The sequence below is a fragment of the Temnothorax nylanderi genome, unplaced genomic scaffold, assembly GCF_030848795.1.
Source record: "Temnothorax nylanderi isolate EJ_2023f unplaced genomic scaffold, tnyl_v1.0 TNYL_tig1147_pilon, whole genome shotgun sequence".
NCBI lineage: Eukaryota > Metazoa > Arthropoda > Insecta > Hymenoptera > Formicidae > Temnothorax > Temnothorax nylanderi.
Window position 1 is genome coordinate 17,028 of NW_027250209.1, and position 18,006 is coordinate 35,033.

Consider the following 18,006-nt stretch of genomic DNA (forward strand, 5'->3'; position numbering starts at 1 on the left):
GACTATTAATCTAGAATTCAAAAGGGGATATTGTATAGAAAGATAAACGTGTATTATTTTATTTTCTGAAAATTATTAGAGAAAAGTCCCCTATTATGAGCTAGGATCCTAATATGAGATATGTTAAGCTAAAAGACCCTATATAGGCCCTATCTGTTGATCCCACCATGAAAAAACCCCGCCATCTCATATTAGGATCCCTATTTCATAATAGAGGACTTTCTTCTACAATTATTAAAGAGAGTCTCAAAATTTCATTGCAAATCGCAATGGATCAAAAGTCATTTCAGTAAATAACAGATCAAATTAGGAGCATTGTTGTGGCATCAGTGGCATGCATTAAAAGCAAAGTTAATTGTCGCTTAATACATAATTATCCGATTGGATGTCCTCCCTGTCCAAGGAATAATTTTATTTTTCGATGTTCACAACAGACCCGTAGGCACGACAGACGAGAGATGCATAGTGGAAATGATATCCGACAAAGAAATAATAGTCTACGAACGATCGCAGGATAAATTGTCGAAAATGTTTACGTTCGACGGTGTCTTCGGTCCGTCGTCGATTCAGGTGGACGTGTACGACACGGTGGTCAGCCCGCTGTTGAAGGAAGTCATCGCCGGGTATAGTTGCACCGTGTTTGCCTACGGCCAGACTGGCACCGGCAAAACGTACACGATGGAGGGTGGTCGCGCGGACAATCCGAATCTGCATTGCGCAGAGCGACACGTCCGCCGGCATGATACCCCGTTGCCTGAGCCACCTCTTTGACGAGCTGCAGCTGCTGGAAAATTAGCAGTACACCGTCCGGGTAAACTTCCTGGAGCTATACAACGAGGAGCTGATTGACCTCCTGATGGACGGAAACGACACGCCGTCTAAGATCAAGCTGTACGAGGACGTGACGAAGAAAGGCTCGGTCATTATCCACGGCCTGGAGGAGGTGACTGTCCACAGTAAGGCCGAGATCTACAAGATTCTCGAGAAGGGCTCGGAGAGACGACAGACCGCGGCGACGATGCTCAACTCAAACTCGAGCCGCTCGCACACGGTGTTCTCGATCACGACACACGAGGGAGAACACCAGCGGCGGCGAGGAGCTGCTGAAGATGGCGAAATTGAACCTGGTGGACCTGGCCGGCAGCGAGCACGTCGGCAGGTCCGGGGCGGTCGAGAAAAGGGCGCGGGAGGCCAGGAGTATCAATCAGTCCCTGCTGACTTTGGGCAGGGTGATAACCGCCCTCGTGGAGAAGGCGCCCCACGTGCCGTACCGCGAGTCGAAGCTCAGGAGTCATTAGGTGGCCGAACGAAAGCGTCGATAATCGCGACCGTTTCGTCCGCGAGCGGTAATCTCGAGGAGACGCTGTCGACGTTGGATTACGCCTACCGGGCGAAGAACATCGCACCAATCGTCCCGAGATCAATCAGAAGATCTGCAAGAGAGCGCTGCTGAAGGAATACACCAAGGAGATCGAGAGGCTCAAGAGAGATCTGGTGGCAACGCGTGAGAGGAACGGCGTCTACGTATCGTTTAGTAACTACGACGCCATGCAGACGTTGATCGATTGTCAGAGGAAGGAAGTGAAGGAGAAGAAACATTATTGTAAAGTACTGGAAGACGTTATATAGAATAAAGAGGTATGCTTTCGGCGATAGGGTGACTTTCCCCGCCATCTTGGCGGAAGTCTCACAGCCGTACATTTCCAAATGCACGGAAAAGAACCCGATAAACATATATTAAAAATCATCATATATTTTTGTCTCTTCCCTCACAACTTCAGTTTCAAGTAGCCTCAAAATAATTCATCGGGGTTACATGTGGGAGACTTCGAAATCTGTTCTTTTTTAGAAATGAATTTTATTTTGTCTCCAATAAAGCATAAACTCCAAAATTATTATCGATGCGCGTGATGATGCGGAAATAATATCCATTATTGTTGTTTGTTTTACTTTGAAGGTTTTAAAAGCGATCGCACTGTTCGAAAGAGAACACTTTTAATTTAAAAATGAGGTTTACATTACCTCGATAATACGAAAAATAAATAATAATAAGTGAACTTGACTATACTGTGTGAATAACACAAGTAACAGAGATGTGCCTTAAGGCCCCCGCACAATAAAAAATATGTAAGGAACAAGGAACAGATGTTAGCGATTAGAAATAAGAAATCAGGAATAAAGCTGGTGTAGCATTAATATACGGCTTCCGATAGGTTAAAAATCTATTGCCTATGTTATTCCCTGTTTCTGTTGCCTGTATATTTTTCATCGTGCATCCAACTTTATTCTTGATTCTTTAGTCCTAATCGCTAATATCTGTTCCTTGTTCCTTATATTTTTCATTGTGCGGAGGCCTTTATAATGTCTGATTGGATCTTTGTGCCTAATAATATTTTTGCGTATACATTTTTCAGCTCGGTAAACTGCGCTAAACAATTAAATTGATAATAAATTTAATAATAATAATATTAATTGTAAATAAGCATCTGAGGAACCCCTGACTGGGTGTTATTTTTTGCAATAAATTCTTCACAATCGTTTCTAAAAATGTTTATTTAGCTTCATTATTATTAAATTGATTATCAATTTAATTACGTGTACTATTCTAGCTTCAGCTTGAGAGCTGAGAGATATATATATACATGTGATTTCTGCCCAGTGCTCTGAATGTTATGTGATTTTTGCCCAGTGCTCTGAATGTCATCTAGTCATACATATCATGCTTTGATACAAGGAACGTGAAAAAGAGCAGGAAAAGAAAAGAACAAACAGAAGAGACAGATTCAAGCTTTGTCTTTTAATCTGGACGAAGACAATGCCGAAAAATCCCCGCAGTCAGAAAATGAGCAATCTGATGGCCTCGCGATTAAGAAGATTAAGAAAAATCCAGATGTAGATACAAGTTTCTTGCCAGATAGGAAAAGGGAGGAGGAGGAAAATAAACTTAAGGAAGAATTGAGGCAAGAATGGGCTGGAAAGCAGAACGCGTTGAAGGAAGAAGAAATTGAGATCACATTCAGTTATTGGGATGGATCTGGCTATCGTCGGAGTGTTATAATGAAGAAAGGTGAATGTCTCAGTGATTTAGAGAATTTTTAAGTTATTAAAATACTCCAGTGTCACTTTTGGAGTAACATTCAGATTCAAAGGACTGTAATTTAGTAGAGCTACATAATCGAGTAAATGAATTAAATATTATCACATAACTGAATGAATTTGAATCTGAATCCGTTAAACGAAATTGGACAATTCGTTGAATCTAAGTTTATCAGATTTTATCTTTCTTCCTATTTTTATCCGACACTGTATACTTGTCATAACTTTTCGTTGGATCAAAAGGTTCCCATCTACTCGCTGGAAAAATGTGTTTGTTCCTCTCGTACCATGATCTAATGAGAAATAACATAAAAGAGAATTATACAAAGTATTCTTTTAATGATAAATACCTAAGTAAAATTTTTCCGGCATGTGATTCCTCGGTTTCGACAGAAGCATCGTGCATAACACGAATATTATCGTAAACGTCAAATGTGAACAGAGGCCCGCTCTTTCCTCGTGCTTATAGATATCCATTAACAGGTGGTACTTATGGTCGGCAGTCCAGACTCCGGAAAATCGCATTTTGCAAAGAATTATCTGAAGGAATACGGATACGTCAACAAAGACACTTTAGGCAGCTGGCAGAAGTGCATTGCTGCAGTCCAACAATACTTGAATCAAGGAAAAAGTATAGTTATAGACAATACCAATCCTGATCCAGCTTCGAGAAAGAGAGATATTGAGATAGCCAAGAAGCGCAATGTCTCGGTCAGATGTTTCGTCATGACGACAAGTATAGAACACGCGAAACGTAATAATAAGGTAATCGAAAATTAACATTAACCGTCATCGTGTGAAAGAATCGTATAAAGTAATGTTTCCGAAAATTCTAATCGATTTATTATTATATTACAGTTTCGCGAGTTGACTGATCCAAGCCACATTTCAATCAACGAGATTATTATCAACTCCTACGTGTAAGTAGATTTTAGATATATACATCTCTACACTCAAAATTATTTATCTTTGGATATGTAATTATACTTTGATGTTACTCTTTTGCAGGTAAATGGTCGACAGAAGCTTACAATGTGGTACAAAATTGTTCCTCAAAGGGAGTTGCTGCCCAAACTCAGATTGAAGGTCGCATTCAAACTAATATTTATGCAAATATTTATTTTATGATACAAAATTATGAGGTAAGTAGTTATTATTATCCAATCTTCGAGAATCTCTTTGCAGATGCGCAAATTAATTGAAATTAATTGATTTTTAAAGCTAATTTCCCTTACTGAAGAACTGGTAATGAACGGACATGCTGAACAAGTAGGCATGGGACCAGATGAATGAAGCCAGAAACACTTGAATCCATCTGTATATAAGAGTTGTCAAGAAACTTTACAATTTTCACGCATAATCCGCGATTCTTAGTCAGTATGGACTAGAGTTTAATACAATCGCTATTAATGATCCCCTTTAATCGCGTCAAAATTGATTATTTCGCTTTTTGACTTCGTTCTTTACTCATGTTGTAAAATAGTTTTCCGATTGTGTAGAATATTTTTATTTAGAAAGAAATTTATAAAGATTGTTATATTGATCGTAGAGTAGAGAAAACAATAAAACTTAACATTTTACAAAGTAGTGTCACATTTAAACTAGAACATTGTATCGAATAACAGACGAATTAGGAAATTCGTTTCTACGTGACTCATGTCTTTTTCTGATTGGGGACGATTCGAGAACTCATTGAAATAATTTAATTTCTTTTCACGTTTAAATTTAGGTCGCCGTAGATTAAACTTGTTACCTTAGAAGTTATTGTTAAATGGCGCATTTTATTTAATATTCCGCACTTCACTGTTGTGGCATAAAATTATTTTATGTTTCAAAAGATGGAGACTAAGCTTTCGGATTAATCCAGATGTACGCATATATACTGTATATATTTGATTAATTGTTTACTTAGATATCTATGATTCTTGCGCGATATGCTAATACATTTTTTTCTATGCAAGATTTCAATGCAGTAGAAACTAGTTAACTGAGAAAAAGAGTCTATAAATGATTGTAACTCGTGCAATTGCGCTCAACTGGAAACGTTTGGCAGTTATGAAATGTTAATATTTAATATTGTTGTTAAACATAATATAGAAATATTTTTCTAGGAAATGTATACAAGTAAGGTTACAATCATTAAATCGCTCACAGTGCTCACGTACATAACTTTGTCGCGCGCTGCGATTAACTCAATTTATTATAATTTATTATAATTTTTTAACAAAGCGAAAATATAGCGCAATGAACATCGTTACGTAATAATCATTCGTAATTCATTTTCGTGTATATAATATGTAGCTGACCGCAATCTTTGACTCTATTCAAATTTTGTACAACACTTCATTTAGCATTGTATTAATCATTAAGTAGCTTTGAGTACATTTAGTAGCTTTTGTATATTCGTCAGTTTAATCCTTGAAGTTATTAAGACTTCCATGAATTTTTACCGCAAGTTCTCTTACATCTTTTATACGCCTTCTGTAAAATATATAAAAATATATCATAACTGAATTAACTCGCATATCTTGGTCTGTCTTTTTTTTCTCCATTGCTTAACTTCTATTCGCCTCCCGACTTGACGTATACGCTACTATACTCGTCCAAGACGTTATTCGCGACATTTACAAGCTCTCTGTCTTTCTCTTCAATCGCTCTAAAAAAAATGTGTCGTCTTGAAGTAATTGATCTCCCTAAAGGATTTAAAAGTTACGCTTTGCGAAGACATAAGCTATACGTTAGCTGGAAAATCGATTCACAGCGGAATTAGAAAAAGACGGAATGTTATGCGGTCGGTTCTTCAACAGTATAACGGCTAGGTTTCGCGACTAGGTTAATCCACTTGCATATCGGTCATTGCGATCTCGCTCTTGTACATACTTGACTCATCGTCATGAGACTAGCTCCATTGTTCGCGAAGATACTTTTCTCTTGTTCTCTCCTCTGCTACCCTAAGGCGCGCGTGTGTGTGTGTGTGTGTGTGTGTGTGTGTGTGTGTGTGCGTGCGTGTGTGCGTGCGTGCGTGTGTGTGTGTGTGTGTGTGTGTGTGTGTGTGTGTGTGTGTGTGTGTGTGTGTGGGTGTGTCAAACGTTTTACCTATTATTAACAACTTCAGACACATTACATTTTTATTTTTAAGTAGTAATTTTTTTCTGTGGTATACATATGTATAGCATTAACAAGGTGTACAACTAAAAAGGTTACAGATTATTATTTTAAAAAAACTAAGCAAAATATTAAATTGTTGTTTTCTTTAGAAATAATAGTCCGTAACACCTTTAGCTTCACACCTTGTACATACTGTTTATAAGATTATAAGATATATTGTTTATAAGATTAAGATGCGTAACACTACAAAAAGGCGTGATATCCGTACAAAATTACCTTTTTTAAAAAAAAGGTAAAAAAAGGCGCCAAGTACACGCATAGTAGTGTATATGTATTATGTTGTTACCTCGAAAAAAACAAAGTGGTAGTATAATACCTCCAAATAGCTTTACCCTGTACATACTGTTTATAAAATGCGTAATACTACAAAAAGGCGTGATATCCGTACAAAATTACCTTTCTTAAAAAAAAGGTAAAGAAAGGCGCCAAGTACACGTATAGTAGTGTATATGTTGTTACCTCGAAAAAAAAAGAAAGTGGTAGTATTATACCTCGAAAAAACCTAAGTAACAAGTGGTAGACGTAGGGGAGACCGGGGCCTAACCGTCGCCGGGGTTGAACTGTCAAATCAAATATCTCGGAACCTGTATATTGTGCGAACTCGCTATTAACATTGTAAACGCTGCTTATGGTACCCATGTGACCAACGGAGTTTCGGCAGGTTACCTGCCGTGTTATGATTTTTACGAGGGCAAACGTGTTTTCGGAAGGTGAAAGTTACATTTTCTGCGCGTGGAAATTTTGTAATATCTGCAATAATATTTGCTCTCCAAATCTCGAGGTACGTGATTATAAAGAGTAATGCATGCTGAACACGAATCCAGTGTAGTTTTTTCATTATCGTTGATGTCTAATATTTCGTGGGCGATCAAACCTGAAACTTGTGTTTGGGGTTAATCCGTCAGTAAGCAGTCCGGGTACATTTCCAAGGCATTTTCGGGCATTTCCAGGCTCACTGCATATGGAATATGGATGAGACGGGAATTAAAACCGTTCAGACACCGAATAGAGTCATCGGACGTCGAGGAGTGAAACAAGTCGGGCGAGTGACTTCTGCGGAAAGAGGAACCCTCGTAACTATTTTTTAATAACGTTTCGCATAAAAATTTTAAATAAATTTTTATATTTTTCTCTTAAAAAACAATTATTAAGATGTATCCTATCATTTTTCAGGATTAGATGTACGTATATGTATTGAAAATGCAGTGCGACGGTTAAACCCCGGCATTTTTGAGATTTCAATTTTTCCACCGTTGTCGTTTTTGCTCTATACCGGTTAAACAAAGCGACGTAGATAAAAATTTCCTATATAAATTTTGTAGCTAAAGGTTCACTCTTTACAGTGGTATACCACATTTAACTAAAATTATTTATTTTCTTGTTAAAAATCGGCACCGAAAAAAAACTGACGTTTAGGCCCCGGTCTCCCCTACTCTTTGTATCTCGAAAAATCTCGAAAAAATCTAAGCAGTAGTATCTTTATTTCCAAAAAATTATAATCCAAGTGATACACATCACAAAATTATGTTACCTTATCAAAGAAGAGTCGCGCTTCAAGTGATCTATTACAATTACAAAAAAGAAATGATATCTCTTTAAATTACAGCGCCAATGACAGAGAGAACATAATTAAGATATATATTGCCTCAAAAGATAATTGTTGCACTACTTTGAAAAATCTTTACATGGTGTCAATTAGAAAAAGATTGTATGATAACAATTTTATAAGATTAAAAAATTTTATTTCAATTTAACAAGGGAATACAAGATATTTAAATACAAAGTTTACATGTGTATTTTTTAGTGGTCACAAAGAATTACAGAGGAACAGTACAAAATAAAAATATTTTATTAAAATATTTAATCCAACGAGGGAATACAAGGTATTTAAATACAAAGTTTATACATGTATTTTTCAATAGAATAAAAGATTTAATCCCAAAGAATTACAGAGATAGTACAAAATAAAAATATTTTATTAAAATACATAAATTTTTCTTGTAAAAAAACTTGGCGCTGCTAGACCTCGAAATTTTAAATAAATAAATAAACTTATCCTATACTTAATTATAAGCCGCATTATTCGCCGTCGTCACGCACACCCATATCACTCGCTCGCACATACACACCACGCTGATAATCATTTTGTTACTCCCGTCGCATTCTTCTATGAATTATTTTTATTTATTGTTATCCTTATTTATTTAAAATTTCGAGGTCTAGCAGCGCCAAGTTTTTTTACAAGAAAAATTTATGTATTTTAATAAAATATTTTTATTTTGTACTATCTCTGTAATTCTTTGGGATTAAATCTTTTATTCTATTGAAAAATACATGTATAAACTTTGTATTTAAATACCTTGTATTCCCTCGTTGGATTAAATATTTTAATAAAATATTTTTATTTTGTACTGTTCCTCTGTAATTCTTTGTGACCACTAAAAAATACACATGTAAACTTTGTATTTAAATATCTTGTATTCCCTTGTTAAATTGAAATAAAATTTTTTAATCTTATAAAATTGTTATCATACATTCTTTTTCTAATTGACACCATGTAAAGATTTTTCAAAGTAGTGCAACAATTATCTTTTGAGGCAATATATATTAATTATGTTCTCTCTGTAATTGGCGCTGTAATTTAAAGAGATATCATTTCTTTTTTGTAATTGTAATAGATCACTTGAAGCGCGACTCTTCTTTGATAAGGTAACATAATTTTGTGATGTGTATCACTTGGATTATAATTTTTTGGAAATAAAGATACTACTGCTTAGATTTTTTCGAGATTTTTCGAGATACAAAGAGTACGTCTACCACTTGTTACTTAGGTTTTTTCGAGGTATAATACTACCACTTTCTTTTTTTTCGAGGTAACAACATATACACTACTATACGTGTACTTGGCGCCTTTCTTTACCTTTTTTTTAAGAAAGGTAATTTTGTACGGTATGAATTATCAGGACTAGTGGGAAAATAAAAATTTTCAAGTAAATTCATAAACATTTTAATACTCCCTATTCTTACTTTAATTATTGTTTCCTAGACTTGTGATTTCTTCATTTCCACTCCCAAACCCCATCCTTGCAGAAGCCAATATGGGCAACACATTCTGTTTACTGAAAGACATACACTAGTCAGCAGACTACATAAAGTGGCAATGAATATCGAGCAGGTCTATCGAAAGCGTTGATGACAGATTGACAATAAACACCACAGTACCTTTGCTAGTGCGGACAATGTCAGTACATAGCTAATACGAATAGCACATATGCTTCGTAGCACAGCAGCTTTGACAAACCTGCTCTCGGTTTGTCGCGTCAATCTGTCGTCGTACTGTTAATGATAGATCTGCTCGATGTTAAGCATCGTCTACAATACACGGAGTAAGCGTGGAGTAAGGAGTAAGAGTAGGCAGGAATAAGCATTACAGCCTGTTGTGTCCTGATTGGCCTAGCGTAAGTGTAAGAGTAGGAGTAAGAAATAAAATAAGAAATAAATTTTACCGTCAATCTGTCATCAACGCTTTCGACAGATCTACTCGATATTCATTGCCACTTTGTTATGTAGTCTGCTGACTGGTGTACATATGTTTCTTATCTTGGTGTACATATCTTTCAGCAAACAGAATGTATTGCCCACATTGGCCCTGCACCCCCCCCCCCCCCCATTGTGTGAATAAACCTAGGAGTGTGGGCGGGGAGGGCGTCGCCCCCCCCCGCACCCCCCCATGCACCTGTCGGTGTGGGTTGGGTTAAGTTGTAAAGCGCGTCATGAACCCATGTGGCACCTCGTTTCGCGTGGACACACACACACACACACACACAGACGAGGCGGTGCGAGGGGGGGCCTTCGGCCCCCCCCGCACCCCCCCGTAGTTGAAAGCGTGGAACTCGCTTTACAACTTAAAGTACATGCTAAGTTGTAAAGCGAAATTATAAAGTACATGCATGGGGAGGGGGGTGCAGGGGAGCAAAATTTCCCCGCCCACGCATGTACTGGGCACACACACACACACACACACGTGTGTATGCCCTGCTTTATAGAAGTTGTGATTTTCGTTAAAGCAGGGCACACACACACGTGTGAATCATAACCTGATTCCTGTCAACTTTAACGATTAATATCTCGCGTCGCGGAGCAGAGCGACACTTTTTTCTGCCAGATTCGTTCGTTTCGTGCAAAAACGCGTCGAATAAGCCTAATTGCATCGATTTCTGTGCTGAGGTAGCTAAACTGAAGAATTACCCTATTCTACATTAGTGCCTTCTATTTTTCTTTTCATCCTTTCATTATCACGCATGTGTCAAAAAGGTTTAATTATTTTGTATTCGTGCGCGTATATTTTGAAAAAGGCTTCCTCTAACTAACAGATTACTACTTATGCAGTGCTACTAATCTACAAAAATTTATTTGTGTCGCCTAGGGATTTTCGTTGGTACCAACATTATCCCCTCTACTTTTTCGGGAAACTGTCGTGTAACTGCTTATCGTCGTACGGACTCTGAGCGATTTTCGTCTCGCTAATAGTGTACACTTCGTGCATTTTCGATCGTATGCACGACTGCGGTCGAGTCATTTCGATCTCATCGTTCAGACACCGCGTGTAGTCGTCGAACGTGATGGTGCGCGCGATAACGTTGCTTTTGACATCTTTCGCTTTTTTACAGTCTTTTTTACTATCGACTCGCAAGGCGTACATTTTAGCCCTAAGTCCAACGAATTCGGTCATGATCGCGCCGTTGTTTTCGTCCTTCATCAGGCCCGGCACTTTTTTATTCACGAGAGGCATACCATAAGCGTTATCTACCGCGTAGTCACTCGTGTCGAACCTGACTATATCATGTTTCATCGTCTCATACGCGTCGTCGCACTTGATATGATAAATCAAACTGTCCGTGTCGGTATACATGATTCTACACGAGTCGCGGTACAGGGGAGACATGTACTCGTGGTGAAATTCGTATAGGCACACCTTCGACAGGTCGAGGATGCACATGCCGACGTAGATCGGTTTGTCGAATTTCACCTCGAGTTTGCGCAGTTCGACGGCTACCAGATTTTCCGAAAACACGCTCCTGCTGTGGAAATTCGGTCGCGCGATCATTGCCTCCGCGCCGTATCGTCCATCCCACTTCGTCAATAATTTTACATCGACGTGATTGCGTACATTCTCCATCGTTTTTCCGAAAACTGCGTTATTCATTAATTTATATAAAGTTTTTTCGAACTCATTTTTGGCATGTGTTCTAAATTTTGTATTGAGTTCGATGTAAGCGCGGAGCCACGCAGATTGAACGAATTGCAATACGTGATGTATTTTTGTGACGCGAAGACCGTGGCGCGTGCACTGCTGTAGATTGCGATAATGAATAACGTAACGCTCCTTATCGTTCACCGTGGCGAGAAGTTTGTCCTGCCGTTTGCCGGGCGGTTTATCGTGCATCGGACAGAACGGTAGGTCAGTGTGCGCACCGTGTTTATCCTGCGGATACTCTAGGTCAACCTCGAGAATATAGCCCGTAGGCGAATCCAAAGCGATCGCGTTAAAGTCGAAATTCGACACGTCTTCGACCCATCAAAACTCCGCGTAGGGCAATGGCCGACACATCGCCCAGCCGTACAGGTTATTTACATCGAAGTACATTAGGTAAGACGACGATTTCGATGAATCGTACGACTGCATATATTTGTTGTTGGCCTGCGCGTATCTGCCGGAACATTGACTCAGGCCGCCGCGAATACCACGTTCGATAAACATGACCATGTCAATGTCGGTCAGCAGTTCGAAATTGATACAGGTATGTTTCAACATGGCGTCCCACGTAAAGCCTGGTAAAGTGTAGTAGTACGCGGGATCGAGTCCGTAACTCGCGACGCAGCTGTCGCGGAAATTTTCAAACACGTCGGCCAACAGCAAGACATCGGTTTTCAGGTATAGATCGCTGTATTCGCCCAGGGTTCGAACGGAGAATCGCTGCCATACGTTCGCGGCGTGCGCGTAATCGCTCTCGTATACGGTTTCACCGGTCAAGGAACTGTAAAATGAATCGCGCGGCGGTAAACACGTATCCTCCAGCTTTTCGACGCTGTCCACGTATTCGTATGGAAAGACACCTTTTCGCGTCAATAATTTGAAATCGTCGTCGGATAACGCGGAAAATTTGGAACGTATAATTTTTAATTTATCCTTGTCGAGGAAGGATGCCAATTTTGCGAGACTCGCGCTCAGAAATTTATACGAGTCGATAAATCTTAATTTTATGTCGCGCAAATCTGATCTTTTCGCTGTGTCTTTCACATGCTTCGTGAATGAGATGTACTTTTCCTTTGTTATAGGCAGTACATCGATCGAGCCTTCGAACGCGGCAGCTATCTCCTTGATAATAAAGTGTGCGTCATAGCCCGACAGATTGTGGAATATTACTGGGATGAAGTGAGAATCTTTATAATTCAAACTGCACGTCGAGTGTGCCGGACCTTTGTAACGCCCAGTTAGGTGGCAATGATCGCGTACACGATTATCATCCGGCGCGAACGGTTTTTCACATATGTGACATTGCGCCATGCTGCGAAATGTCTCCCACTCGTCTCGCGTTAGGTCTACCATGCATACATTGTCTGACAAGATATTTTTTACGCGATGCGCCAATCCTTTGAGTTCCTCGACGAACCACGCGACGCAGTCATTATCGCGACGAAATCGATACGCTGATAACGTTTTGTCGTACGAGCACTGTACGTAGTATGCTATACTAGTAGTAAGTGGGTAGGTATGGGGCGTCAAAACAAACCCCCTCCACCGACCCCTCCGGCGCCAGAGGCGTGGCCAGACGGTCTGCCCACGTGACCTCGGAGCGCTCTGATTGGCTGCCGCCTGAGGGGTGGGGGTAACGAGGTAATTAAATGGAGCGATTTGATTGGATACCCCATACCTACCCAGCGTCTGATTGGCCCTCCCCCCTGAGGCGTCTGGTGGCTTTGAGGGGGTAGCACGTGGTAGACAAAAATGGTGGGGACAAATGGCGTGTTTTGATTGGATACCCCATACCTACCCAGTGTCTGATTGGCTCTCCCGCGCCTAGGGTGTCTAGTGACTAGTGACTTTTTTGGGGCTGCACGTGGTAAAAGACTACGAAACAAAAATGTCGGATTCGAAATAGTAACTAAATGGCGCGTTCTGATTGGATACCCCATACCTACCCAGCGTCTGATTGGCTCTCCCGCCTAAAGGGTCCAGCGTCTTTTTGGGCCTGCACGTGGTGGACGACGCTAAGTCACAAGGAAAAATAGCGGAAGTGTCGACCAGCGCCATTTTGGCGGGAGCACGTGGTAGACGACGCTAAGCTAAAATAAGGATATGATGCTAAGATGCCGAAAACGGAAAGTGGAATTTTTATGTTTTCAGAGAATAGTCTTCATGATTTATGACCGTGTTCTTTTAGGACTTGGGTCTGGACAAAGAGTTTTCGAAACAATGTGTTCGCGAAATCGCTGATATTTCCCGACGATGGAAGCGGGATGAGAAGGACATGCGTGGAGGGTGTCAACGAATTCTTTCTTTTGTTTAATGTAACTCAGACCACAGTCTGAGCCGTCTTTAATGCGTCTAAATATATACAATCTGACCTGAGAAATGATGAGCGGTGTATAAATGATAAGTCTTTGATGCGCGAGACAATTATATGAATTGCCTCGCTCGTGGTGATTCGCCCGTGAGCCGTTGAGACACGTGGCGGTCGGCACTCGCGCACGTGTGAGCCTGAGTCGTCGTGTTGATGTACCAGAGCTGGATGAGCGGTCTCTTTACACTTTAAAGTATCTCGGCAGCTTCAATCACTGCGATGGGCACTTTATCCGTAGTCCCACTAGAGAAACGCACAGAGCACACGTCGTACGTCTCGTCACAGCGCGGACATGTTTTTCTCTCTGGCGCGAGGGAGAAGTTCGCGATGAGCGCGCCCGTGCTTGCGCAAGCTGCCGCGTCGATCCGGCCTGTCGATACCCGATCGATGCTGCCATCTGATGAGATGGCGCAACACGAGCGTAATCTCGAACACAATGAAATACGTGAAACTTATTTTCTGGAGAAAGGAGAGGGTAAAACAGGAACGGTCAGGTTCGCTTTGTGACGTGATGCAACTATTTTAACGCAAAAGAAAAGGGAATGAATAAATAGACGGGAGGGGCTGAAGATACAAACAATGTTTATTACATAAAATAATACATTGATACGTGAGAATAAGTATTTTTAATTATTCTTAAAAGTACATGCCTGAACATGGCAACATTCAACGTGAGGTTTTACGCATGCGCTTTTATTATAAAGAAAAATTTTACGAAATAATTTTACAATCAAACGATCATTGCGCTCGCTATTGTCGCTAAACAGATTAAGAAACTGACAAAGATTATAACCGCTACACATGAAATATAAAAATACACAGCAGTATTGGCCGCAAGTTTGAGAGAGTGTTCCTTGTAGTGTTACGGTGTTCCATCGATGTGTAGTGGAATTCCGACGAAGGCGTAAGAGGAATCTGGAGTCTAAAGGCGGTAGTCCGTAGCTATCGAAATACGTTCCTGCTCCTTGCTCGTCGACGTAAAAAGCGACCCAATGTTGGCCAGGCCGATCGTGATCGTCCGTATTAGCGACGATGGCTGTCGACCTCGTCCACACCCTCGGCAGTCTGTCGGCAGGATAGACGCCCGCATATCTGACACTGAGATGATGCAACGCTTGTAAGATTTCTAGCGAGTTCATTTTCTACACAGCGAGGTGGTGTTCGCACGAGAGGAATTATTTGTATAATTTCAGAGTTTACCTCTTTTGGAGTTGTCGCACTAGTGTTCTTGGTTGGTGACGGGCGTATCGGCAAGTTATTGAAGTTGTATTCTTTTCTTACGCCCTCTATTGAATAATAGGCTTTTGCTACTTCTCCTTCCTCCTCTTTCTCTTCTGTCTCGTTATTTTTTTTTGCCACTGTTTTATTTTTATAGCGATGTCACCGTCGGTTTTTTCACCTTCGTCGTCGTCGTCGTCGTCGTCGCTTGTGACCAAATTTACGTAAGAGAGTTTAGTATCGTAGCTCGAGTCGATGGTGTTGCTGCTACTACTGCTGCTGCTGCTGCTGCTGCTGCTGATGCATTCGCTGTTGGTTCGCAAGACTATCCAGCGTTTCAATTTAAAAGCGTTACGTAACGCACAAGCAATTTTGTCCGTAGTCGAAACACGAAATCCGTGATGTGTGCAGCGTTGTCTGTACTCTCGGGCCTCCGGTAAACTTTTGAACGGTGGAGAAATTTCTTCCAGATTATATATGTTTCTGGAAAGTAGTTGACTCAAGTTACGAGCCTTTTCCACGCCTCTGCAGTAGATGTAACGCACTTGTCGCGTAATTTCTCGCAGATGTAGGGTGAAACATTTGAGATCGGTTTCACCATCGAACCACTCGATTCCATGATAATTTCGCGAAAGCCAGTTATTCTCTCGTCTTGTCTTTTCGGGTAGATCGTCAAATGGAAAGGGTGGCGACATAATCCAGTGTCCGGTGATTGCCGCGTTATTCGCGACAACTGCGACTTCTTTCGGAATAAACTTTCCGTTGACATCACGGAAACCTTGTATGTCGATGGTCAGATCCATAGTTCAAAATGCACTCTCTATTTTTTTTTCAAGCGAAGCGTCGACATCCGTGTCTCGAGTGAAACTGAATCTCTCTCTTTTCACAGGGCTTTACGTAGGAAAATGGCGATGGGTAAAATATATAGTGAGTAGGTATATTATGGGCGTGGGGTAAAAATAAAGTTAACCGGCAAAGTCGACGATGATTTGACGAGAGGAGTCGATTTCTAGAACATTATCGAACTCGGCGTAAACGATACAATTAACGGTTGTGGTAAGTGCTTTTTCAAATCGCACTTCTAATCGTAAACTGCCATGTTTCACAAGATTCCAATGGCCGGCACAATTGGCGGATAAGTCGGGGGTAAGATCAAAGGCGAAAAGTGTGAATCCTTCGGCGTAATCTTCTCTGCTTATGGAATTACCCTCGTTCAAAAAGTGTATGCCGGTTCCCGAAAAGAGAGTGTGATAAGCTTCGACGTAGAGTGGCTCGTCTCTCGAGAAGCTCGGCTGTAACGGTCTACTGGGAATTTGTATACCGTCGGCGTACAGCGAAAAGAAATTTATACCATAGTTTTTGAAATTAAACGGGTTTAATTTTCTATCGCCATTAAACGCTCTGTTATCGACAAAACCGACTATTATCCGTTTCGGCAGCGAGTATTACATTGTCTATCGATTCTCCTACGAGACCAGCGTGAATCGTAAATGTTTAAACTTCGACTCTCGTAAGGGGATATTTGGCGGTAGTTTTGCTCAACATTCTCGCATGCGCGAGTAAAATGCCAGGGCTTAATTTTGCTCTTCTCACGAGCAGACTGGCGTCTAGAATGCGTATTTTCGACGTCGAAGTATTTTCCATAAGGCAGAACGAATCCTTCGAACGAACGAGTCTCATTCTAACCTCCACACCGTTAATTAAAAATTTATCTTGATTGAAAACGTCGCAATGAAGATGACCTATGAGATCTAGCGCATGTCCCTCGTGAATGTAACGAGCGCGTCTCACGAGAGCCGGATTTGGTGTTTCTGAATCTACGAGTGCGTCCATGAGTCCGGGGGTATCCATGTCCCACAGACAAGAGGTCAGATGGGAAGTTTTTGCGGGTGAAGAATACTTTAACAACGCCTCTATGTACGCGCGGTACGCGTAGGCGTTGTTTGGGGGCGAGACGAGCTTTTGATTGAAATATACGTCGATTTGATTGAACATGGAATGCAGTAAATGATTTACAGGGCCTACTTTGAACGCAGGTCCGCCTGGTGTACTTGTTTGGCCGTCGCCACCGCCGCCTGCTAGGGGAGAAGTTTCTACGCGTATGCGAAGACTCAACATGGTGTGCGTGAGGTCCAGGTAGTCTTCCCCGTGACCGGGTATGACGAATTCTATAGGCGCGTCGTCCCCGAGGGAAGTTATGGGCTTGTAATAGATCCATTGCGAGCTCTCGATACTAGTTTGAGTGGGCGGTAATGAGAAGAAATCGAGTTCGCTCTTTAAACACTCACTCGAGTGCGTGTGCAGAAAAGACATGCTTATCCTCCTCCTCCGCTCCTTGAATTCTTGGTTTGTGCGCGCGCGACGATTAAGAGAATATGTCGGATACGCTGCGTTTCTTGACGCTAACTCGACGATGACGCTGTCTCGTAGCGGTAGATGACTTTCTGTTTACAGCACGAGTCATCTTCTTCTTCTTCGATGATTTTTTGATCGTTATTCTCTTCCTCTGCTTGCTCTTTGACGATTTTCTTTTGTCTGTTTGACGACGACGTTTACGAACTGCGACGCGACTGACGTGGTTGCCAAAGGGAAACTGAAACGCTGGATTTCTTGCGGATACTTTATATCCCGATCCATTCATCATGCTGCTTATCTTCTCCTGGGCTTTTCTTTTAAGATTTCCACTCGATTCCTTGAGGCGAGTTTTGAGCGCCTCCTTCAACGGCGTATCATTTTCGACATCTTGCATCACATTGATACCCGCGCGTAAAGCTTCTTTACCGACCGCTCGCGCGCCTCTACTTAGGTAAGGCAGCACCTTTCTGAATAATCCTCCGAGAAAACTACCGATTCCATGACCTCGTTGATAGGATGCTCCGACGAAAACTCGTGAAATTTC

The 18,006-nt window shown here is 41.1% G+C and overlaps 2 protein-coding genes and 1 pseudogene across 2 annotated transcripts; 2 read left to right on the forward strand and 1 right to left on the reverse strand.

The window, feature by feature from the left end:
* Positions 1 to 269: 269 nt before the first annotated feature.
* LOC139786784 (kinesin-like protein Klp61F) lies at positions 270 to 1,629 on the forward strand (annotated as a pseudogene).
* A 1,900-nt stretch (positions 1,630 to 3,529) lies between these two features.
* On the forward strand, positions 3,530 to 5,620 carry LOC139786787 (uncharacterized protein F21D5.5-like). The gene is made up of 4 exons (XM_071725905.1): positions 3,530 to 3,861; positions 3,955 to 4,016; positions 4,105 to 4,238; positions 4,318 to 5,620. Exons 1-3 carry the CDS (start codon positions 3,589 to 3,591, stop codon positions 4,106 to 4,108), a joined length of 339 nt encoding a protein of 112 aa, XP_071582006.1. The 5' UTR covers positions 3,530 to 3,588; the 3' UTR covers positions 4,109 to 4,238; positions 4,318 to 5,620.
* A 10,981-nt stretch (positions 5,621 to 16,601) lies between these two features.
* Positions 16,602 to 17,420, reverse strand: LOC139786788 (uncharacterized). Its single transcript, XM_071725907.1, has one exon. It carries the CDS (start codon positions 17,418 to 17,420, stop codon positions 16,602 to 16,604), a length of 819 nt encoding a protein of 272 aa, XP_071582008.1.
* Between the last annotated feature and the right edge of the window lie 586 nt (positions 17,421 to 18,006).

Coding starts and splice junctions, on each gene's coding strand:
- LOC139786787 (XM_071725905.1), top strand. CDS start 3,589: ATGGTCGGCAGTCCAGACTCCGGAAAATCGCATTTTGCAAAGAATTAT. Junction 3,862..3,954: donor ACGCGAAACGTAATAATAAG/GTAATCGAAAAT, acceptor ATTATATTACAG/TTTCGCGAGTTGACTGATCC.
- LOC139786788 (XM_071725907.1), bottom strand. CDS start 17,420: ATGTCTTTTCTGCACACGCACTCGAGTGAGTGTTTAAAGAGCGAACTC.